At 43.2% G+C, this 26025-nt stretch overlaps 1 protein-coding gene across 22 annotated transcripts in view; it reads right to left on the bottom strand.

The window, feature by feature from the left end:
- Positions 1–26025, bottom strand: part of BTRC (beta-transducin repeat containing E3 ubiquitin protein ligase) — a 167398-nt gene that overhangs the window by 22235 nt on the left and 119138 nt on the right. For all 22 annotated transcript variants that reach the window (XM_038408304.2, XM_043519814.1, XM_043519815.1 and 19 more), the window contains 5 exons: positions 17134–17365; positions 5829–6015; positions 2309–2405; positions 1343–1480; positions 599–717 (listed from right to left, as the gene is read on the bottom strand). In XM_038408304.2, coding sequence (XP_038264232.2) covers positions 599–717; positions 1343–1480; positions 2309–2405; positions 5829–6015; positions 17134–17365 — 773 coding nt within the window. The remainder of the gene's footprint in view (positions 1–598; positions 718–1342; positions 1481–2308; positions 2406–5828; positions 6016–17133; positions 17366–26025) is intronic.

The following is a 26025-nucleotide window of genomic DNA, read 5'->3' as shown; positions in this document are numbered from 1 at the left end:
CTAGTTCAACAGCTGAACGTGTATTTCCAGATATTTTCATTTCATGAAGTGATCTCATTACAATTTTGCCCACTCTAGTCTCCTGAATCATGCCCAGTGACCTTCCCATCTGGAGAGTAGATTCTAACTTGAACTGTCCAGCCTTGCAGCATGGGTTTGGCGATGAGCAAAGAGAACAAGGTCATAGAGTGGTAAAAAACCATTTAGTTGAAATTTAATAAAAAGACACACAGGGAATCTAGCCAGGCATCTTGTGTTAAATCTAATGGAAGAGGCGTGGCTAAAACCCCTGCATGGCTTTGAAAACCTAACGAAGGTCTTTAAAAATCTCTACCCCAGGGAGATGTGCAAATTCTTAGTAAAAATTCACAAAAGTCTCCTTGACTCAGCTTGGAAATCTCCAGCCTTTGCTTATTTTCCATTTCCCTGTGATAGGCAGCAAAACTTGAGTGGAAAATTGATTTTTAAACAAGTAGGGCTTCTCATTGGAAAGGAGTTCACTGGAACTACTCCGTGAAAAAGGCTGAACAGAGAACAATTTAAAAAAATCTTTTCAGTACCGTCTGAGGGCACAAAGCTCAGTTTCAGAAGTACATACCTGACGGTTGAATCAGAAGATCCAGTAATGATCACCCGCTCGTCATACTGTAGGCACAAGACGGAACCCGTGTGTCCAGTCAGAATTCGCTTGCATTCCAATGTATTCTTATCCCAGATCTAGGGTGGCAAACAGTCACAAACAGCCTGGTGAGTAAGATGTTCATCACTGTATAAACGGTGCATGTTGCTGGGTTGGCTGTTTCGTTTTTTATTACATACTGTTTGCGGATCGAGCTTCCTTAGTAGCACAGAATGCATGTTATTCCACAGGCGCTTTAGTGCAATATAAAACATTCTTAATATCTCTGGTTTTAATATAAATACAGGCTCTACACTTCTCATCAGGGAACAGGGTAGCCTGTAGTGATGGGAGGACCAACAATGCTGCTAGCAAAGTCCATTCTATAAGGAAGCAGAGCATTTCTTGCCAGGTGAGAAAGATTTATACACTTTTCTGGGGGAAGGCTAGCTTGTGTGTATCAAAGAAAAACTTGCCTGGGCTAGTCCATTGTTTCTCAACCTTTTTGATACTAGGGACCAGCTTGTTGCCATCCTAAACTGTGTCAGGGACATCTCAGGGACTGGCGCTGGTCCACGGACCCGTTGTTTAGAACCGCTGGGGTAGGGCACCTTCTAAAAAGTCTCTTACCAACTGCTTCCTCCCACACTGAAATTAGGACACAATATTGTTCATAAAGCCTGCTTTACACACCCTAGCTTGGCCACCTTGGGGAGTTCTCACCTTGATAGTGTTGTCTCGCAGGCCACTTACTATCTTCTGATCGTCATACTGTAAACAATAAACCCCTTTGCTAGTTTCACTCCGGCAGTGGATTCTCTGTAAACTGTGCCTTCCACACCGCCAGTTTGATTCTATTGTCTTGGGATGGGGAGCAAGAGAAGAAAGAGAAGCAAATTAGAGAAAGGTCCTGTTACATTTCCCAACAAGGCAGCCATTAGATGATACAGCATTCTCCCAAGGGAAGTGGTGGTGCGGGAACTAAGGCTAGAGTCATTTATAATGGCAAAGTGCTGGAGAATATAGCATGGTGAATGTTGTTGCACGGGCCATATTGGGGATGCACAAGCTGACCTAAAAGGTTTTTCCCATCTCTAACTTCTGTGACTCTGTGGAGCGTTCAACAAGAGGACGCTCAGTGACTAAAGAAAAGCGAAAGATCTAGATCTAGCTGGTGGTATATGGCCTCCGTGATCAGAGCAGCTGAGCACCTCTCCTGCAATTAAGAGTCAAGCATAGACAAGAGTTGGTACCTTGCACAGAACTGGTGCCACATGTTTGATGCCCTTCTCTTTGAATTTCATGGGACTGTCCTCTCCGGCAATGCACAGGTCTCCTGGCTCAGCTCTGGCACCTCACCACAACCTCTCACTAGGCCTCACTATTTTTTCATAGAAAGAGCCAGAAATGCTGAATGCTGTCCAGCTGCTGCTATGACACCATGTACGGCAGTGCAGATTCACCAGAATCTGCTACTTTAAATACGTCTGACAGCTCATGCAATTACATTCAGGGAAGGGAGTCGCTAAGCCCTATGATCTTTATGTGACAACTCCACAACACGTGAATTTGGGGAAAAACATACGTATGCCATGTGCAACGTTTATCAAAACCAGTGTGAGGGTTTTGCTGACATTTTAACAAATCAGAAAGTTAAAAACCATACAAAATGAAACGTTTGTTTCTTACCTCTATGTCCTGTATAATTTTTGGATAAAGTGCTCTATAGAAGGAGTTGGGTGGGGCAGTCCCATCAGGTGGCTTATTTTTAAATAGATACTGTCCCCTGGAATACAAGAAACATTTCCCATTCAACACAGTCCACATTTCAGCAGTGTTGGGCAAAGGTTTCTAAGGCACTTTACTGGATGCATTGCTGACCGTAGGGGCAGGGGACCGATTAGCACTCAGGCATGGTGGGCTCAGTAAGCACTGTTTGACCTGCTCTGTGACTGGGTTGTATTTATATACGTGACAAATTCGGATACATGACAAATTCAAAACAGGTATTAGCAGACACCTAGGGAATTTCAAATGTGTTATGCATACAGGGCACGAGCTACTATTGCCCAGTATGTGAGTAATAGTGGTTTCTATGTCCCCTGGCTTGTGTATCTACTATGTGTGTCACTTTTTAAAAGAAGGGGATCAAACTTTCACAACTGCCAATGAGGTGAGGGAGGGTCTGCAGGGAAGGCCAGCAATGGGAGGGAAAACTAAGGAAGACGAGGCCCCCCAAAATATGTTACGTGCCAAGGCTTGAAAGCTGCATTAGCAGAAGTGACATCTGCTTTGGCACATGGAAATTTATGGCTGCTGCTAGATTCTGGTAGCAACATTTCATTAGTGGCTCCTTCCTCATTTCAACACAGATTTGGAATACTCATATCCCAGCTAGATTTTTGCTTCAAAAAAATTCAGGTAAACGGCAATCACTTCCTGCTGTGTAAAGAACTTTAATTCCTCATCCTGAAGTAAGAAGTCACCAAACACGGTGTGGAAGCTAGTAAACCCTACCATGGGCGTACTAACTGCTGTTTTGCCTGGCAAACATGCCTTGCAAAGTGGAGATAGGCACAAATGCCTCGGAGTGTAATCCTGGCATCAGAGGCATGGCGTTTACACTGGGCCAGCTCTCTGCTCCTCCCCTCCACTACTCCATTACAGCATGATTACTTGTTTCCAGATTCCCATGTTCCTTTCTTGCCTGTCCCTTCCTCACAGTAACACCTTGAAACTACAGTACACCTGACAGCTTGGTCTCAGCTATACATAGCATGAAACCTGCATCAGAGAAGCAAAAAAAATGATCTGAAGCTTTTCGTTTACAAGGGCAACAAAATAAAGTGCTGAACAAGCATTTGAAAGACACACAAGGGGAATGGCATGTATTTAAATTCCCTAAGAAATTAGTTTAAACACATGTTTTGGGGCAGAGCAGTTTTCAGCTCCATACTTAGAAGCCTGCAGATTTTTAGACTACAAGAAGTATCAGCCATTAACAGCACTGGAATAAAGGTTTGTGTTTCCGGTCTCACCCTCCAGAATGTGTGCACGTGACCAGATAGGCACATGCATGGAAGCAAGCAATTGTGGGTACAGGTCCTAATCATTGCAGAGAGAAGTTGGTACAGTATTTGCACATTTGGAGTGCTTTTAGTAGAGTGAAGATTAATCACAGGGACAATGAAGACTTCCTGGGGAGTACTAGAGGCTCTTGGAAACTGCACATGCTTTGGAGGTGGGGACAATGCTTGACCCAGATCCTGGAATATTTAGGTTACATCTGGGTTGGTCTTCAAATAGAATCAATTGTGGTTTAGCTAAAGAAGTGCTTGGAATGATATAAAAGTAACTATTTCATGTCCTCTCCCTAGCTGAGGACAATGGGGCACTGCAGGGGTGCCCCAAGGACAGAGCCTGAGGGACATGTAACCATGTACTCTCTCTCTCTCTCTATATATATATATATGACTGTAGGGTAAAAGGAACTCAATCAGCTGCAGGTTCTGATGACTAGAAAAATGAATGTATTTTGGTCACTATCTAGACAGACACAAACAGTGCCCAGGTTTTTTTTTTTTTTAAATAGTAAATTTTCTATAAATACTTATGCCAATCCATATGACCCCACTCATTCCTGGCAAGCTGTCAGTGTGGTCCTTTGTTGCAGAGTTTGGGTTCTCCTGTTGTAAGGTACCAGGAAGCAAGTGATGAAATCAAGTGGTCCATGCACCGAGCTAAGTGAAGAGCTATAAGCGAATGACACCAGTCATCTATCATTCTGAACTGTCCATCTATTGAGTTCCCTGTGCCGTCCAAAGCACTGATTCCAAGTGCTATATGGCAGATCCCCAAGTTAAATTAGATATTGCCTGCCTCTTTTCCCCACCCAACTGTTCCTAGGGTTAACCCCCTCCTCTCTATCAGAGTGTATTCTCCCTGGGAGTACATGCTTGGGGAATTCCATCCTGCAACCAACTTAAACAGGACACAGTGCAATCCTGAGGGAGCAGCATAACGATGGGGGTGGAGGAGTGTACTGCTGACCTTCAAATACCCATATGATCAGCAATGGGCATCAATGTAAAATTGTAAATATAGAATGAAATACAGGACTGGGGTTTCTCTAAATATAGAATGAAATACAGATAATCATGGGAAAAAGAAAAGGAGTACTTGTGGCACCTTAGAGATTAACAAATTTATTTGAGCATAAGCTTTCGTGAGCTACAACTCACTTCATCGGACTAAAACGGCTGCTACTCTGAAAGATAATCATGGGGTTTCTCTAACATTTCCCCTTGTGTCTGCAGCTAATACTGTCATGGAAAGGGGTACTGAACACTTCTGATAATCACTATGCTCCTGAAAGCAGATTTGCATAGTATTAAGGACAGTTCATAATCATGATTTACTTGTCTTTGTAATCAGTGACAAACAGCGTAACAAAATGAACTTCAACACACAGAACAGAATTTTTGTTTGCAACTTTTTTCTTTTTTTTTCTTTTTAATAGCAACTAAATGCCTAAGCTGTCACTTTTATCTTGTTTATGAAATATTCATACCCAGCTTTTTTGCAGCTGACATCCTGGGGACACCCTTGGAAAAGAAAATTATGTATTAAAGGGCTTACCCTAGAGAGGGAAAGTTCTAATGAAGTGTTAACAGAGCAGCTTCAAACTCAAGGGAGACCCTCAGAAGGCTATTCCAGCTGATTATTAACTAATCTATCTGCATTTCTAGAGTCCCCTACTCTCCACGGTACCTACCCTCGGCTTCCAGTTTGAGGATTGCACAGATACAGCGTAAAGTGAAAGTCTGCTGAGGAAACACTAATTCATACCACACGCCCCAGCTCCTAATCCTAAAAATGTTTTTCTGCTCTGAACTGCTGGTGAGTTTATTGCCCTTCTTAGGCATATGCAGCTTCTTACTATGAAACTGAATGCAATTCTGGGTGAACAGACTCTAAGGTTTTATCTCTCACTCATTATTGAGATACTGGAGCACCTATGAGAGGGGCAGGGAAAAACGCGCCAAAAATTGGTGGTAGAACCAAAAACGACCAACCTCCCCAATCCCTGAATTTTGCTGTAAACAAATGTCATGCTAGAAACAACAGGGGCTGACTACAAATGTAGCATTACACACACACCATCCACTGTCCTAGATGGGTAAGAAAGCTGAATTTGCAATTCCCTCACCATCCTCTCCTCTCTGCCAACCCTCTCCACAACGAGTCTGTCCTGACCATTCTCTCAATAAGTTTCTTCCACAGCATGCCATCAGATGTCACCCGGTACCACTCCTTACACACCAGCTCAGCAGCACATAACGATTTGGCATCCAGGTACGACAGTATGTTCTCGGCAATGTGATCCAAACCCCGAGCTGGGGAAAAAAAAAAAAAAAAAAAAAAAAAAGAGAGCATTAGTTATTGGGGAGATCGTAAGACAGTTTAAACAACTCCCCTTATCTATTATGGAGATGCAGTCTCTTCCCTATCACTGCTCATCCATTCCCCTGTATGCAGAGCGGGACCAAATTCACAGAAGAGTATTTGCTGCTAAGTTCAGGAACAAACAGTGTTTTCCCAACTTGTTTTGGATCAAACACAACAAGGCATTAAAAATAATAAAGAATCCAGGAAGTCATTCCAATCTATTTCTATGGGTTTTAGCACTAGGGGGATAGTCTATGGATGGCATTTCCAACGCAGCGATGCAGCCCCCAAAATCTCTCTATATTAGGACCATTTCTCATCTTGCTGCTACAGCTGTTCTCATGTTCCAACGTCTCAAAAGCTGTTTTTGCTAAAGTCGTAGCTTTTGAATGTAATGAAGAAAAAAATATATATTCCCAATGTGTACCCTGAAGGGTAGTGGTACCTTTAGACATGGGAGGGGGGAAGTTGACTCTCTCTCCTCCATGCATCTGCATATAAGGAGAAAGTGAAGCAGGTTTGCTGGTATCATTTATTTCAGTAGGTGGAAGAAAGCGTATGCAGACACTGTCATTTGTAAACATTTTCCAGTGTGAATACCAGAAGGGTTGCTTTGTGTTTCAATAATGCTGCAGTCAAATGGAAGACAATTGACTCAAAAAAATAAAATAAAAGGGCACTGGACCAATAGCCTGGTTAACACCCCAGTGGATATATAATAGGATAAAATGTTGGATTACAGTGGGGGGTTCACCCTGTGTTGTTTAAAGTGGATGGGTTTATCCATTACAATTCTCTACCACCCCCTCAAACCAAATCTGCACAGAGGCCTCAGAGGAATAAGATGCCTATAAAATAACATGGTTGCACTAATAAAGCTTCTCTTGGCTGCTGTTCTAATTCACAAGTGAGACAGCAACAGTGAGGGGGTTATTGCTCTTCACAGATCACATTTCAGAGGCTTCACAGAAGCTGTAGTTCAGAGGAGTCCGCCCTCCCCCAAGCACAAAGTTCTGCCCAAGAAAGAGCAAGCATGCCAGATCGGTATTACATGCAACTTCCCTCCTCTCCCTAACGAAACCCACTAAACATCCGGAGTGGGAATAAATACCTCTTTTCTTACTCTTATTATAACAGCCTCAAAGACTGAGCCCCATTTGTCAGCAGCACAGAAGTAGGAAGCAGTAAATGAATTGTGACTGGTTGAGTCACATGTCCATACTTAAGCAGATGGAAATTGAGGCATGTATCAGCTGATTCTTAAAGGGTTCACAGGACACTATCTATTCTAGCTTTTGTGTCAGACTGATAAATTAAAAGAGATCTCAAAATTGGCTCCTCATGCATGAAAATGATATAACACAGCATGGCTCCTGATTCCTTCCCTTATTCCTAATGCAACAGTTTAAAACATAGCCACATGCAGAGAAACAATTTTATGATGCTTTGGGCCCAATCCTCCACTGCCCAACGCCTTGTATGATTTACAACTGTGCAAAAAAGAGCATGCAGACGACGACACAAGGTACCAGGTGGTGGAGAAAGAGGCCCAAACGTGTCTACATCGATGCAGAGTTTGGGTGCTATATTGCAGTATTAACCCATCAGGGTTCCCAATTGTACAGTTTCAGTTTATACACATAGATATTACATATATAGCTTTACAAACTCTGTGAAAGAAGCTGGATTGATAGTTCTGAAGGCTGAAGTCCTCTGTTTATCAGTTGAGCAGGTGCAGGATGGGGAGTGTTTCTTCTAGCCACCCCTTATTTACGTGTCACAAACTTCATCTAGTGGGGAAAGGTGATGTCAGTTTGCTTTCCCATGGCCTGAAGCTTCCACTGACACCTTAGACACTGTGTGCCCACCCCTAGAGTCGATACCAGTAGTTTCAGGTGAATATACTGAGCTCCATAGGAATTCTGCATGAGGAAAAGAGGAAGGAAAGAGAAAGGACAGCAAGAAATGGGCCCACGCTGTAGAAGTTCTGCTTGCCGATTCCTAATCAATCCTCACCGATCATCCCTCTAGTTGTCCACCTCCCCCTGATTCTCATTCCCCAAATGGAGCCATCTTTAGTTGTTTTTTATTTTCATTGCTGTGATAGGTGTATTTCAATCACAGTAGTTGACCCAGATCACTGATCTTAGACCATTTTTATGGAGAGAAAACTGACCATTGTCAGAGAAAACAACCATCATACAACCCCCCTGCCTTGCCTCTAGTACTAATGGGGGGGGGGGGAGAAGAGGCAGAACCTATTTTAACAAGTGGCATGGTTACAAATCCAATGTTATCATTTGTTTCCAAGAAACAGCACAATTAATTTATAGTATACATTTTAAGGAATTTCTTATTTAGAAAAGCCACTTTAAAATGGGCATTTTCCTTCACCAAAAATTATGGTAAATTAACTTGAAATGCGACTAGCTGTCTATTCTTCCATATCAAATTATCTTTCAGGACAGTACTGGTTTTACAACATAGTCCTAGGCAGAAAAGCTTTGTTTTCCTGAAGTTGAAAGAATTTTTCCACTTACTTCACACACAAAAACCTGATACAAAAAATGCATTTTCCCTCCCCAAAACACCACACACACATACTCTCAACAGTCTGGAAATTCCAAGTTGAGGCTTTGCTTTTCAAAATCTGAACAAAAGTACACAAATAAATACACAGTTAAAGTTACTCAAACAACCTTAACTCTGACCTCCACAGCACCAGAGAAAAATCGAACAATTTTACTCCAAGTTAATAAATGTGTCTGATTGATGGATAAGAGGCAGTACTATGTGGGCAGAGTAGGTGGTCTGGAGAACCAGAATGAGAATTTGCCAACTTTCAGGGTTTTAGGATGTATTTTGTGTGTGTGGTGGGGGCAAGGGGATGAGAGGGATAAAGTAGAGCTTGAACTTAACTTCCAGGCTTTTTAACATATGTTTAATTGAGAAAGCTACAAAGCTCTCCTGTGGGTTCTTTTTAGTTGAGGTGACATTCATAATTCCAGGTTAGTCACATTTTTTTCTGAAAATTTCCTTAGGTTTTAAAAAAATGTTTAACAATTGTCTGATTAGGAGAGTCACCGCAGTCCTTGCAAGCTGCCCACAGACTAACACAATTCCATTCCAGACAACCTTCTGCCTCCTCACATGGCTTCTCACCTCCTATTCTCCTTATTGGAATCCTTGCCCTGCATGTGACATTTCCGCATGTGCACTGTACAGCCTGGAACTACATGCCCCTCTGAGATTCCTTGTCATTAAGGCCACATGTGTTGGGATATACACACTTTTCAAACATGCAGATTGATGCACATACATGCCCTCTTACCACTGTGCACTTATTTAAATAACGGAATAACTGCTATCTACATGTGGCAAACTAGAGAAAGGCCCCTCCCATCCATTCAGTACAACACAAAAAGTGAAGTTTGAAGGTAGATCTATTTCATGGATAAAAGTAGTGAATGACAAGGTAAAAACAGTTATTTACCTGTACTGTAACTGTTGTTCTTTGAGATGTGAATGCAGACAAGCATTCCACTCTGGTGTGTGTGTGCCCAGCTCACCAACGTCGGAGAACTTTGCTTAGTAGTATCTATAGGAGTGGTGCTCATGCCCTGTGGCCCTTCTCCTCCTCTGGCTACTCAAAATCAGTGCCATCCCAACCCTCTTAGTTCCTTCACACCAAGAATACAGACTCCGATGCAGAGCGGTTGAAGGATGGGTCATGAAATATAAATCTGCACTCACATCTTGATGAACAACAGTTATCGTACAGGTAAGTAACTGCTTTTTCTTCGAGTGGTTGCAGATGTGTATTCCAATCAGGTGACTCACAAGCAGTACTTACATGAGATGGAGCTTGGAGTCTACTTAAATGACTGTGGGACTGCCTTCCCCGAGGCTGCATCTGACCTAGCCACAGTGGTAACTGCGCAGTGCTTTGTAAAAGTACGTACAGAAGACCAGGCATTGGCCCTGCAGGTGTCCAATATTGAAACATCTCTGGGGAATGCTATCATCGTTATATGACCCTGTAATCTCAGCAGAGGCACCATCTGAGCTACTTCACATGCAGTTGTAATGCAGGAAGTTATCCACCTGGAAATAGTCTGCGCAGAGACCGCCTGACCCTTCATTGGATCCGCATAGGAGATGAAAAGATGACATAGGGCCCAAAAAGCTAAGTCCTCTCTAGGTAAAATGCAAAGCACTGTCTCACATCCAATGTGTGAGGTCTCTGCTCATCCATGTTGGAGTGCACGTTGTTGGAATGCATCCGATGAAGTGAGCTGTAGCTCACGAAAGCTTATGCTCAAATAAATTTGTTAGTCTCTAAGGTGCCACAAGTACTCCTTTTCTTTTCACGTTAAGAGAGAACACCAGTAAGTAAATCATGAGGTTTCGGGCAAACAGTGAAACCACTTTAGACAAAAAATTTTGATGTGGCCATAGGGTCACTTAGTCTCTGACAAACTGTGTGTGTGGGGGCTCTGCCATTAAGGACTGCAGCTTGCTTACTCTCCTTGTAGATGTTATAGCTACCTGTCTTTTGGCACAGGAGGGACAGAGAACAGATTGCCAGAGATTCGACTGGAGACCCCACAAGGGCAGCTAAGACAGTAATGAGGTCCACAAGGACCTGGCTCTTTCACGGTGGGTAGAGACGAATGACTCCTCTTAGAAATCTCAACACTATGGAGTTTGAGAACTTGACCTCCCTTGGATGAGCAGATGAAACTCTGAGATCGCTATAAGAGAACCCTCAATGAGCTGAGCAACAGACCAGAATACTGAAGGTATAACAGGTACACAAAATGTCCTGAATGCAGGCCAGCATGAGCTGAATTCCCCACGCTAGTGACCAAACTGAAAATTGCTGCCACCTGTCAAATAAGAAGCCTTAGTAGAGGGGTTCATATTAAGTAACACTTGTCAAACAGCTTCCAAACATCATTTCTCCTCTTAATTTTGCCATGAAGAATCCATGCTGAGAGGTGCAGGTTGTTCAGTGCTGGATGCCAAATCTGACTGTGGTGCTGGGTCAGTAAGTCGCGATAAAGAGGGAGAGAGATGGGCAGTCAAACCGACAGATTGAGGAGACTGGAAAACCAACACTGTCTTGGCCACGCTAGTGCAATGAGAATCAGTCTGGCAAGATCCAACTTCAGTTTGAGAATGACCTGCAGGATGAGTGGGATCAGGGGGAAGGCATACAAGAACACCAATCCCCGCTCACGTGGAAGGAGCCTGGACCGAGGCCCATTCAGGAACAAAATTGACAACACTTCTTGTCTTTCGTTGCAAGCAGGTCGATAGCTGAAATGCCCCATTTTTCAAGATGGACCCCAACAAACTATTCTTCAGGGACCATTCATGATGCTGAAAGTCACCCCTGCTGTGGTGATTTGCATCAGGGAGAACATCATTCACATGGCCATTCACCTACTGGGGATGTGAAATTGCTTAGCCAAATTGCCAAAACTTTTTACTGTCTTGTGACAAAGCTAGTTGGAGTGGGCTCCACCCTGTTTGTTCACATAATACACTGTGATGGTGCTGGTGAGTATACGAACCACTATGCCTTTGATATGCACCAGAAATCTCCAGTGCACACTGTAAATGGCTCAAAGCTCTATGACCTTCATACGAAGAGAGGCTTCCTGATCTATTCGCAGTCCCCGAATTTTCAAAGTCCCCAGATGTGCTTCCCCCAACCTATTTGTGGAGGCATCAGTCATAATTGTTATGAACAGCAGAGGACGGGTGAAGGGAACACCTTTACAAAAACTGATTCAATCTATCCACCGCAGGACAGATGGCAGCACTCGCACTAGGCAGTCCAACAACTGACCATTTGGGCGATATACCAACTTGAGACAGGTCTGAAGAGACAAAGATGCAACTTCACATGCTGAACTACGTAAGTACATGCGGACATATGACTTAGCAACTTCAGATACACATGAATCCAAACGGAAGCGATAGACTGGAGGGATAGTCCCAGACAATGAACTGTCTGAAATCACAGTTCAGCAGAAATGCCCTTAAATTCATAGAATCTGGTAGAACCCCAATACTCTCGATTTTTTGCGGTGGTACTCAAGTTGATTTTGCTTTGTTTTTGATCAGACCCAGCCGATCGAGGAGACGCAGTCTGAACCGGACATGGTCGAGGAACTGATCTGTGGACTTGCCCCTCACTAACTAATCATCCAGGTAAGGAAAGACATGGCTTGGGAAAAATCGCCACATGGAAATAGGAGTTTTGAAGAACAAGGGCAGCAAACCGCTGATTGCGATTCAAATCTAGGAGAATGGTAGCTAAGGTAACTATGCAGAATCTCATGTGCTTGATGTGCCTGTTGAGACCCTGGAGTTTGAGAACAGGTCTCATGTCCCCCTTGGACTTGTGTATCAGGAAATACTGTGAGTGGAATCCTTCTCCTCCCGCCCCAGCCCACCAATGCTGCAGGGGGTCTTCCTCTAATGCCCCCAAAGCTCACTTAGTCTGGATCTACTGCAGGAGCAGTGACTCGTGGGGGGGGGGGGTGTCCCTGAAAAGGGACAGATTGTGGGGGAGTGGAAATTGGATGGCATAACTCGATCCCACATACTTAGGACCATTTGTCTGAGGTTATCACTTCCCAAGCGCTGTGAAAGTGAGGAAGCCTGTCCCTGAATGGTGGGAAGTTCACAACTGGTGTTGATCAACCAGTCAAAATGGCTGCTTGCCCAAAGCTGGGGGAGGACAGGCTGGCTGATTAAAGTTAGACCCAGGAGGTCTTCCTCTGTGCGACTTATGACCCTTCCTGGAGTAGTCCTACTGCCTTGATGGGTAAGATGTCTGCTGGAAGCACCCATGCGGATGGTATTGCGGCTGCCATGGCTGACCCACAAATTGGCATCTTTCTATGGATGGGGTAAAGCCCCCAATGAATGCAGAGTTGCTCCTGAGTCCTTAAATGAATTTAAAGTCTCATCCATTTTGTCAGAGAAAAAAAAAAAACAATCATTGAAAACTAGGTCTTCTGTTCTCTGCTGGACCTGCGGTTGCTAATTTTGGCAGGACATATTCCTGGAAGTTTCATCACATGATATAATCTTAATTAATGGTTAATCTTTAATTCCTGGAGACTCCAGGACAATCCTGGAGCGTTGGCAACTCCAGCTGGACCTCCAAAGCTATGCCAGAATGCTGCACGCATGAGGCCCTTCTCAGCGTGATTGCTGAAGCCATAACTCTGGAAGCTGCATCTGTTATGTCTGGTGCCGACAGCAAAGATGTCTTGGCAGCCAGACTACCTTATGCAATAAACATTCTGAACTCTTCCGTGGAGGGTTCAGGCAACGTGTCTGTGAGTTTGGCTATAGACTCCCAATTCCCAAAATTATATTTCAATAACAGTGCCTGCCGATTTGCAATGCCCACTTATAAGGATAAGGTTGAATAAATTCAGAGATCCAATCTCTTAGATCTCTCTGTCCTTGGGCATGGACTTGTACCGCCCTTGACATCATCTCTCATGAGCTGCTGTTACAAGAGAGTTAGGGACCATATGAGGATAGCAGCACTCAAAATTCTGCATAGGAGTGCAATATTGTTTGTCAGTACACTTTGCCATAGGAGCAAGGAAGCTGGGTACACCACAAAGTCTTATCAGGTTCTAACAACGCTTCAAGTTATAGGGAAAGCCACTCTCCCTGGGTCCGAGGACTGAAGAATTTCCACCAACTTGTATATATTTTCCTGCACAAATTCAGCCTGAATACCCAAGGCTGAAGCCATTCATTTCAAGAGATCCTGATGTGATTTAAAATCCTCAGCCACTGGAGAGGAAGAGTCTAGTATTGCAGAACCAGCTGGTGATAAAGATGAAGGAAGTGGAGCCTGTGGAACCTCCTGTGGCAGCACAGGTCCCTGTTCGAGTGGCTCAGGCTAAACCTGGGCTGAGGAAGCCACCTCTGAGTCAGCAATGTAGGTGACTGAAGAGAGAATACCGGGGATGGCCAGGAGATCTTGCCCTGGAGTGGGCTGACAATTGGGACTTCACAGATTGAGATACGGTCCAGAGATTCCAAGGCAGACACTGAATATAGGGATACAGCATAGGTAGGCAGTAAGCACTGGGCCAAGACCCTTGGTACTTATTGCAGGAGCAGTGCTGAACTTGGTACTGATCGTGATCCACAGGAGGTCTCAACAATCTTTGAGAATGATGTCTTGGTGATCAGGGAGATGGTGCCTCCAAACTTGCTCTCTATGAACCCCCCCCAAGTCATCTGAAGACAATGGGGGATCCACCCCAGGTGCAGCAAGCAAACATCCAGCATTGTCCGAAGCCCAATATGCTGGCTGCATCATTACCAAAGCAGAGAGAGAAGTTGATGCCTTGAGGACAGGCAAGGGCACTGTACTCCCACTTGGTAGCAAAACAAGATGGCGCTGCAGTCAGAGTTGGTACCAATGCCGTAGATGTGGTCTGCACTGCAGTCATCATCGGTGCCGAAGATAGCAGCTGTACCTCACGGTACCCATAAGGAGGTTGACCTCGAGTGCCTACTCTGAGTCTTGGCAGTACTGAAGACAGTGCTGTTGACTGAGACAAGTCTGCAATCAATTCAGGTGGCACAGAGGACCACACAGAAGTACTCCTGGCAGCAGAATGCTCCTGAATAACTGGGGAGCAAGAACAGAGGGGCAAAGCAAGTCTGATGCTGCCTGGTATACCAATGGCATGGAAATAGCTGGTGCCAATGTTGTTGGTAATGGACTCAATGGGGCATCCATGAATGAGAGCGAGTGGATGGCCCAGCTCCATCCCACATAATCAGAAGAATCATGGTGATTGTCTTCACTCCACCTGGAAAAGAAGGTGGAATCTCCCCAACATCTGGAGTGGTTCTGCAGTCCGGAGGACCTGAGGAAGGAGAATGATCTCTCTACCTCCTGGGGGAGGCATGAGAGTCTGGTCAAAGAACACTGGCTCGCTCTAGTTCCACAGTTGTCTGAGAGGCTGAATGATCCACAGGTCTCCAGTGCCAAGCGGCCTCATGGCCGGACTCCACAAGGTGCTGCTTGAGGTGCAAGTCCCTCACCACCTCTGTTCTTGAATGATTTGTAGATGAAGCACCTTTCTTTAATGTGCCCTTCTCCCAGGAGCAACAAGTACCATATATGGGGAGTCACAGCTGGGAATAGCCACCCCATACAATGGACAACAGTTAAACCTTGGTGAGGGAATATTTATCCTAACTGCTATAAACCTAAAAACATAAATATTGTTAAACTAACTTACTATATAGACGACAAAATCCGAGACCGAGATGGAAAAGCGTGAAGAAAATACCACACCAAGTGCTCCGACTACTCAGAAGTGGTGAAAAGGAACTGACGGGGGTCGGAGGAGCACTACCTTTAAATAGCATGGGAGGGGCTAAGAGACACAGGGCATGGGTGCTGCCCCTCAGCGTACTACTAGGCAAAGTTCTCTGGCTTGGGTGAGCCAAGCACACACACACACCTGAATGGAAAATATGTCTGCAACCACCCAAAGAAAATTTTTTAAATCCCTTCTGAAACGACTTCTGCTACTTGCCAAAACTTTCCAGAAAAAGGCCCCAAGGGTGAGATTAATGGGTGAAATATGAGGTGGATTTGTTTGGCTTTGATGAAGTTTGGCAGAGAAAGGACTGAAAAAAATTGGGTTTATAACAGAAAGTGAGCGTGCTTCAGTCTTAACTATGGAAAGGCAAATGCCTCTTCAAATTGCTCCCTATGTCTGTGTAATAGAAGAGTTCCACAAGTTATAAGGCTGCTCTGGTACATAAGATTATTGCCATTAGACCTCTAAAACTACCACAATAACACACTTAGCACAACAAAGATTTTTTTCAAGGTCTACCAGAGCCATTTGATTATGAGGCAGTTATAATTTATAAATCCCAGGAATCTGTGTATTTAATTTCCTAGCAACACTCCCATGATGGCGTTATTCTTTATGAGATCCACAATTAAAAACAAACATGTTTCATCCTTCTTCAGCCCTAGAATTTAAGTATCATGTGGAACAATCCCATTAGAAGTCAAATGTTTGGAAAGCAGGCGCACGTAGTATGAGCAGCTCTTCAAAGGTCTGCACAGAGATAAACAATATGTTGAGAAATTCTTCCAAACAATTTTTTCTTCAACTAAGTGTTCAGAGTCAACAGCAAAGATGGCACACATTTTACTTAATTCCAGACTCAGGAACCAAGCCATTTGAATTATAATACACTAACTTCTATGGAGGTATGATCTAATGGTCTGAGAATGGGACTGAGAGCCAGAATTCTAAAGCTGGTTCGGATATTGTCTTGCTGCACAACCTTGGGCAAGTCACTTACTATCCCGTGCCTCAGTTTTTCCATCTGTAAAACAGGGAAAATAATTGTACCACCCTCACAGGGGTACTGACAGAATTGTTTGTTCAGTGCTTTCCTTTATTTAGGCAGTTCTGTGACCCCCATTCATCACAATAGCCAAACATTTAGCTGAGGCCAATGTCCTCAGATGAAAAGCACTATAGAAGTACAAAATATGAATATGTTATCACGTCCACTCTTTATCCTGATATGTTGTTCGCTGTAGGTAATTAATATTCAAATGCATGGCTACAGGAAAATATTTTATTAATAAAAAGTGGTCAAAATTCTGAATGAAAAAATCCCAAGGGAAAACCAGAGATGATAAAAGGCAGTTACAATTTTTAAAAATCTGTTATTCAGACACTGTTACTGTCTTAATGACAATCAGGTGCTCTGTTTTCTGTGTCACGTGCCCTAGACATTTGGTAAAGTCATCCATTTATTTCAATCAAAAGGGTAGCGATATTGAGTGAAGTGTTACCACTACTGTGCACTTCTATAAAGCCTTTCATTCACAATCTGCTGCTATCTACTTCGCAAAACTTCTCCCTGAAGAACACACTCCCACAGGGAACGCCCACTGTCAGAGGAAGCCAAATACCATAGCTCTTTCAAGGACAACATGAAAGATCCTTCCCCTAACCGGGTGGAAATACCTGGCAGTGCAGTGATGAAGTCCCTCTGTAACATAGGTTTGAGGTACGAGTTTATATGTCCGTGCTGGTAATGACACATCTGGGAGATGAGATGTTCCACGAACTCCACTTGGTCGGACTCGGACCACTGTTCAAAATACTTGACGCACAGCTCCTTCTCTTTCTCATAGCTTGCAGACAGCTTCCTTTGTTTGGGTACAATCATGCTGGAAGTGCCATTGGCAAGTTTTGTCTTGAAAGGAAAGAAGAAAACATGAAATAAAGCTTGGGACGCTAACATTCCATTATATAAAAGTTGGCTGAGTCTGCATATCCCCATTTGCTGCTGTCAGTCTGCAAGTGGCCACAGAAACTTGTAACCTTGGAGGACAGTACGGTTCATGCTGGAGCTGCACACAAAGGACTATGGTTAGATGGGAGAACAAGAGTGGCATCTTAATACAAACATTTTAGTTACATTTTACGCACAGTAAAATGCTGACAGATTCCTAATTTGCTATTATCAGCTACTTCAGTGCACCACAGAAGACTGCATTTGTATTTTGTTTCTCTTCTAAAGTATTTGCTTCAGGGCTACAATGGACTGCTGCTAAAATTAATAGAAAATACATGAGATGGATAAGAAACTGCACAATGATCATTTTAATAACACACATAGTATACTGTAAAATCTGTTAAAGTCAACACCCCAACATCTGTGCTCATCTGTACTTCATGCAAAGAATCAAATACTAAACTTTATAGTCACTGTTAATATTTTGCCAGAAGGTCTCAACATAGTCTGATTTTGAAGAAGGGCTCTCAGGGACAGGAAAAAACAGACTCTTCACTCTATCGCCTAAAAGCAAGATGCATGGAAGTTTTGTTTTTAATGATTTAACTGGAAGAAAAGCACACGTATTGTACCATGAGCACATCCCAAGCCAAATTAGCTGTCAACTGGGAAATCTATGTTTTCCCATGCTGGTTACTAAATAGCTTTTATTAAATACTAAACTAAGAGAATGTCTGTTTATTTTTAGGATTCTACTGCCCCAATTTAAAAAAAAATTAATCTAAAACTAAGTACAATGGTCTTACATTTAACCAAGGCAAGTTTTAAAGGGACATTGTCAAGATATATCCATGTACCATGGAACCTTGATAAGTCTCATTTTAGTAATCTGCAAACCTGGTAAGTCTTACTAAAAGCTGGTGTCTAGCCCTACGTCACAGCAAAGCTTCAATAACAGACGGCACTGTAATGACAGTTCACATTATTAGATCATTTCTTTTACAAAAACACTCTAGTCTACATTTGCTACTGCATTATGAATTCTCAATTAAAACCAAATTGCACCTATCATAATAAATACAAGTTATATTTTGTGATGTAGTATTTTAGTTTCACTGACTTGCTATACCACAATGTGTATTAACAAATTTAATGATATTTTAGTCAATCTGAAAGAAAATAACCAGACTGTACACGCTCTACATGTAGTTCGTACCTAAGAGGAATATACGTAGTATCTATTTACTGGGAGGAAGGATCAATGGAAAGATGTTAAGTGATTCGCTAAAAGGCTATAGAAAGTGCCAGCCAAAGCGGGGACAAGAACTCAGGAATTTCTAGCTCCCAGGCTTGTACCCCAGATTACACCTCCCTGTCCACCTAAAATCCTTACCTGTGTTACCCACACCTTGGATTACCAAAAGTGACAGAATGCTTTAAAATCTACTTAATTTTTCAACATTTGTTTTCTATATATTTATACATTAGGCACAATATTTAGGTTCTGGTGTCTTAATTACTTGCCAGTGTCTCTAACAGAGATGGCTGGATAGATTTTCTTACAAAACTACCCTGGTAAGTGGCAGCCATTTTAACAAAAAGTATATTCTGGCTTTGTATTATGGTTTGAATTAACTCTGATTTTCTGAGACCATAGTACAGTACAAGGATATCAGATTGTATCACTGCTCAGCACTGCATCACGAGCAAACTGGTCTGCAACACTTGTTTTGTTTCCTTTCTCATTCCCCTCAAAATGGAGCCGAGAGTCCTCAAACACTGGGGAATGTTTCTGGGAGCATTCAGTAAGGATCATCAAAGATGGCTAATAGCTGGTGACAGAGTTGCAAACTAACAGCAGAGTATAAAATTCTTGTACAATGATTTTATATTCTCTTATCATGTGGATAATAGTGTCCCATAAATGGGATATTTGGAGGGAGGAAAAACACGCACACTTCTTCTGGACACTCTCTTTATATAGAGAGAATGCTGACATCTCTGAGGCAACTGTGGGAATGAACTCCATGGTGTGAAAGGTTGGATTTTTCCTGGCAATGGCATGGCATACAAAGATTAAGGATGGGCTGTATTGAACATCAGCCTTGAGGGACTCTGGCTGTTTTTACTGCAGTTTAGCTGTTTGCAAAACAGAAAAACCCATGAAATGCTGGAGATAGTTGACAAATGGTGTATTTTACAAGCCTGACCTCATTTCATTTCTCATTTCATTTGCTGCACAGCCAATCTTACAGCAGGCTATCTCAATAGAGCATGGTTTTTAAACCTGTACCTTCTGCCTTTTGTTTCCTCCTTTCAGTGAGAACAGTCACTATTTGCTAGAGCATTAAATGCCCTCTTCTCTGTTACAATCAAGAAGCCCCTCCAGAAGCGTACTTCAGACATACGGATAATAAAATGAAGTTAAATATTCATACAAATATACCACCCAAAAGGTTTTCAGCCCAGAGCTTTCTACTGTTTGTTGGGATGAAGATGTATTAACTGTCTCACTATCAAAAATAACCACAGACTATATGGATTATATAACCACAACAATCACTGCACATTACCCAAAGAAGATGCATCTGTGTATGGCATGGGAAAGCGCCCAAATGTAGCCCAAGTGGAGCAGATCACAGTCCTCCACCTTTTTCTTCTTCCCTCCCAGGTTTGAATGTGGAGGCATGACCCTGCAGACTACAGGTGCCACCATTCAGTGCTTCATTTTGATCTGAGCAGCATGACATGCTGGGACCTGTAGCTTCTGTGAGTCGCACCTTTTTACTTGCAGAGGTCTATTTCAGTGATACCATTTTTGAGATGGGGTGACCAGCACTGAACACAATACTCAAAATGGTGAAGGCATTCCATCAATTCTAGTCAGACATCCTGGCACTGAATAGATTGTTTTAGTAAGCTGTCCGTAATTACAAGCTTTTCTTCAGGCCTGAAGAAGCTGTCAGACAGTCAGGCCCAAAGAAGAGCTCTGTGGAGATTGAAAGCTTGTCTCTTTCACCAACAGAAGCTGGTCCAGTAAAAGATATTACTACACCCACCTCATCTCTCTCATATCCTGGGACAAACATAGCTACAATAACACTGTAAACAACAATTACAAGGCCATTTTTCTGAGTGGCTACAATTAACAGAGCCTATTTGTACGCACGAGGAGGTAGGCGAGAACTAATATAATAAAGGACCTGAGTCTAAAGAATAGCCTATGTCTACAAGAAGGGGCAACATTTTAGTATGGATAAACAAAGGTTGGATAAGTCTAAATTTGCATGAACAAAACAAAAATAACCATGGTATAACATGGTTGGCCTACAAACATAATAATACAGGTTGTTTTTGTGGTATAGATGGGGCTTATGGGTCCTTCTACGGTATGGGAAAAGCCAAATGCCAGCACAGCTCTCCGCTACTATTACAAGAATCCGTTTTTTCCAGCCACACCAGCAATATTTTTTTTTGGAAAAGGGTTGTAATACAGATGTCCCCTACTCACCGTAGAAAACCATGTTAGAGCTCTTTTTGTGTACAGATTGACTCCGACCATAAGCTTCTTGTGGTAGGAACTGTCCGGTCTCTTGCAAAGTGAGGATGCTCAAAAACCCCAACTAGCTCCACAAGAAATGCACCTTCAGGTCTGTGAAGCTCTAAAATGGTTCAGAGAAAATAAAACAATGCTGCAAGTTTCTCACTTGAGTTTCTCTACAGCCAAAGGGGAGGGAAAGGCATTCCATGATATTCCAGCGCTAATATGTCCTAGTTACTTACATGGGCACAAAAGAGCATCAGGGGTCATGCGTTCTTTGGTTCTCAAACTCAAATACTTTGTATTGCTTATTTGCAGTTGCATCTTTTCACTACTAACTATGTGCACCACCAGTGCTGATAAACTCGCTGATCTAGACAGAGCCACCTTAACAGCATTTTTGGATGGGTCCTACTGAAGGGGAGGGGGGGAAAAAGGACATAATGTTTAATTATAAGAAATGATTGAAATAGGCACAGACATACCCCGGGTGCCTCTGCACTGCAGCAAGCTCTAAACTTGTTATCGTTAATGGTTTAAATTTCACTGTGCTAATCATTTCAGGACACAAGCCTTTCTTGATAATCTAATGAATTATTCCAACATCCTTCAGCAAAAAAAATCCTCCTTGACAGCACTAATTACAAGACGTTTTCCCAGTGCTTATGTAAAATATGACAGAGCAGCAGCTTAGGGAATTGCAGAAAACTGCTTCTAATTTCCACTGAGAAACTGACAAACACCTCTCTTTCATCTCTCCCAGCTCTCAAGTAAGATTTAACTTTCTCATTTAGTTAATTACCGAGTGAGGATCATCATTTTCCTGGATCGGAGCAGCTCAGAGCCTTTATCGTGTTAACTTGTGAACTTGATCGATGGCTGCTGCTAAAACTTAATAACTTCACCCCCTGGCAAATTGTAAGATAAATATAATAGGAGAAACTCTGACAGTAAAAACCTGCCAGAAACGAGCGCTGTGTTTATGTTTCTTTGCAGGCAGCAAAAAAAACAACCGACAGCTTATTACTGGGTGCGTGTTACTTATATTTAAAAGACTCCAGGCAGTTAACTTTCTGCGTACTGTTCAAACTTTGCTCACAACATAAAAGACACTGAGGAAAGTCAAAGCAGTGGCACAATAGAAAAAGATACCATGTGGGGGGGTTGAGGGGCAGATGGGGGGCAGCAAACAACATTGAAAGGAAAGTCATGGCCAATGTGCATGTTTAAGCAATTAAAAAAAAATCTAATGAATCCAGACAAATAACTGAATTAAACAGCAGTACAAGTCACGCTCAAATATTCTGGTGCACTTGAGAAGCTGGGTGGTAAAGGCAGAGGAATTAAATGGTGCAGCTACAGCAGCAAGTTGTCTCTTTTTTCACGGTGCTAGATCTGGAGAAGTCACTGTCAGCTGAACAAGTCCAGCACTGCTGGGTTTTCAAGCCACCTTGTGGCCGTGAAATCATTTGCCCATAACCACATACCACTCAGTGCATGCTGATGTACTGGAGCATCTGAATGTGCCCCGATGCCTCCCATGTGACCCCTAAACTAATAAGAACTAGTACTTTAAAGTCAAGTTGGGAAGGGTTTGCTTGGGTGACCTAACAGCAGCACACAGCAGAGCCAGCAGGACACCCAGGCCCAAGTCCCATTGCTGGTCTCTTCCTCCTTGGGCCTGTAATTACCAAGGGCTGCAGAGGTAGATTGCTTAGCCCTAGTGGGCTGGGACAGAGGATGGACATGTTTTGAAGTCACTTACCAGTAACCTCTTTAACTACATTGTTTTGAGGAGCTGGAAGGAGGATGCCCAAGAGCGGCCTGGGAGCATGGGTGTAACATAGAATCATAGAATACCAGGGTTGGAAGGGACTTCAGGAGGTCATCTAGTCCAACCCCCTGCTCAAAGCAGGACCAATCCCCAATTTTTGCCCCAGATCCCAAATGGCCCCCTCAAGGATTGAGCTCACAACTCTGGGTTTAGCAGGCCAATGCTCAAATCACTGAGCTATCCCTCCCCCCCACGGGGACCTATAAGGCTCAGACAGAAATTAACAATCTACTTCTTCAAACAAAAAAATGGGATTTTCTGAAGGGCGGGGTTGGAAGAGGCAGGGCTCGTCCAGCTCCCAGTGGATGAATGTCCACACTGTAAAACCATCCCCACATAAGAGGGATTAGCACAAAGAACCAAGGGCCAATGAGCCACAAAACTGGAATGACAGCAGAAGGGCAGTCAATTTCTCATGATGCCCTCTTTTGCTGGAACTTGTTTTTCCTATATTTGACTTGATAGAACTCAAAGCTACAACACTAGGTCATTAAACACCTCAGTCCATTTACTTTTATTTTAAAAGCTCAGTTTAGAAGCTACCCATTTCGTCTGCCTCCATCTCACACAATAGATTCCAGGAAAGTTAACCATTAGTTTAGCACATACATGGGCTTACTTGCCATGTACTGAACTACAGTTTCTGCACTGCAAAGCTCACTGAAACATTTTCAAAACCCAACACAACCCAGGAGTAGATCGCCACCAATCACATCTGAATCAAAAGAAAGCCCCACACAAAGGAGCCAGGATTTTATTTCCAGGAGGAAATTAAAAAAAACACCAACTGAAATGAACAGCCCCCTGGATATCCAAAGAAGTAACAATTTTGCCTGTACTTGGTTGTTAGCTGCTTGCTCACATCCGGCTTCTAATTTCACAGCGGCAAATTCAGTAGAAAAAAAAAGATGCATTTAGATGAAAGGTCAATGGAATGAGAAACCCAGGCTGCTGTGCTTCATGGGGTCCTGTGGGGGCAACAGTTCTCAGAGGTACCATACAATACTTTGTTGGGCTAAGGAGTGCCTGGCTAAGGACTTCACCTCCAAATCAGAGGAATGACATTTAGAGACAAGGTTGTGTTCTTCTGGGACCAGAGAAAGCTGCAGGCACCACAGATGTAGTGTGCTGAATCTCTCCAGGGACTGGGGAGGGCAAGACTGAGCCATGCATGCTTGCACACCTGCTATACAAGAACAGCAATAATAATGCTGGCTAGAGAAGAAGCTCCTCTCCCACACTCCTAAAAAGTAAACAGCAACAGGGAGAGCAGATGAAAAACTGTTCTTTTAAGCTAATACTTAATGTTTCAGACAGACCAATAAAGTTTAATTGTCTGGAATCTGGTGCTCTGACTGTATACCTTTCCCTTGATATAGGTCTCACATCTGGATTTTAAATGTTGGTAAAACCACCAAAATAAAATTTCTGTGCTGGGAGAAATGGAAGTGAAGGGGGAGTTTTTCCCCTACCTTAACTGTAAGTTTGATCAGTCTCTGTAGAATTCCTTTGAAAATAACTGGGACTGGTGAGGAATCATCTTGTGATGGCAGCACCTGGACAATGCTGGCATATGCCACATTTTCCCCAGGTTAAAGAAACCAAGTTACTGAGAGCAAAACAAATCCGTAGCATTAACAACCCTCCTCTCTTCCCTACAAACACTGAGAATCCATGGTGAGGGGTATGCTAGAAATAACCAAACCCTACACATACTTTAGAGGCACTCTTAGACAGGTAAAGAGTGACTCTTAAATTAGTTAAACAGAAACACTTCCCCTTTTGCATATGTTACCTGACCCAGCTTTGGACAGCTGGGACTACTACATATTACTACTGTTAAGGGAAAGCAGCAATATGTACATTATTACTTGGAGAACAATCTACTAAAGTCAGCCTTTACCAGTAGCAGCAAAGGGCTCATTAATGGGATGGCAAGGGGTAGGCTATGCTCCAGGCAGCAGGTTTCTAGTTTTCTAGAACAGCCACTTGGAAACACATACACTACTGGCTGAGTGGCAGTTCCCTTTACGGGTGTTACTGAAGAGTTTCCTTTTTCCCTCGTGTACTCCCTTAACCCAGACAGAAAGCCACCAGGAAACAGTGTACTGGGGGGCAAGCCAACGTGAATAATTTAAACTGAGACTAGACAACACATTCAAAAAGGGGGTGACCTAATAGGTCTAATGTCCATGGCTGGGTGCACCGGATAAAAGGATCAGGATACCAGGAACATCTTGGTCTTGTCAATGGAAAGCTTTAATACACTTTTAGCATCAAGAGACTGCAGCCTTCTCTGAGATACTTGGGTATTTCTCCCCATAGTTTACTCTGGAGAGCACAGCTCAGATGTGGCATTACTTTTTACTGACTTTCCTGATTTTGAACACTTTTTGCAATGAAAGGGGCCAAAAGAATTTAAGTGACTTGCCCAAGCTCACAGTGAGAGTCAGTGCCCCATCTCGGATTAGATGCCAGGACACTCCAGGGCCTTTTAAACACCAGATAATCCCAGGGTTCCCCCTTTTATAGAACAAACAAAAACAGCAGTGGGGTTAGGGGAAAACTGCACGACTCCTGATACACACTTCCTCCCACTGCAAACACGCTCCTACTAGTTGCTCAGTGAAATTCATCACCTTCCCTGCTCCGGAAATGGCCCGTTAATTCAGTTAGCTGCAGGAACAGCTCACATTCACCAGCACATTAGCCAGCTTAAGTTTCTCTACTCTGTTCATGTCACTCCCACTTTGTTTAGTCATAGGTGGCACCATGTGATGTCTCAACCTTGCTGTGAGCAGCATGTAGCACTTGTTTGAGTTGGACAGATAGGGAGGGAAGAAGCAAAGAAGCAACCGAGAAATGGGGATGAAAAGGAGAGATGGCGTGAACTGTGCTGGGGCAATTGTACAGGGAGCATGGAGCTGGGTTGATCATCTACCAAACCATTGTATGGGTGGCTCCAGCATAAAAAGGTTGGGAACTATTGTATGGTTTCAGGTCAAAGTTGGTCATCGGGCTATGGACAAAATCTGTATGGGTTCATCTCTCAGTCTTTGATCATCCACCAGATGAGGCCACCTAACTGCTATCCACCAGCATACATGGTATCTTGCTTGTTCAGTCAGTCTGCTGATTTTACCACTCCTTTCTCAGGATTATGTAGGACTAGACTCATCCTTTCCTTGATAGAGGATGGCCTAGGTTCTGGCCTCCAAATGTGTGGGCAAAGGAAATTCTCCC

The sequence above is a fragment of the Dermochelys coriacea genome, chromosome 7 (assembly GCF_009764565.3).
Source record: "Dermochelys coriacea isolate rDerCor1 chromosome 7, rDerCor1.pri.v4, whole genome shotgun sequence".
In the NCBI taxonomy this organism is placed as follows: Eukaryota; Metazoa; Chordata; order Testudines; family Dermochelyidae; genus Dermochelys; species Dermochelys coriacea.
The sequence above is the reverse complement of the archived record's forward strand: the minus strand, read 5'-3'. Positions and strand labels throughout refer to the sequence as shown.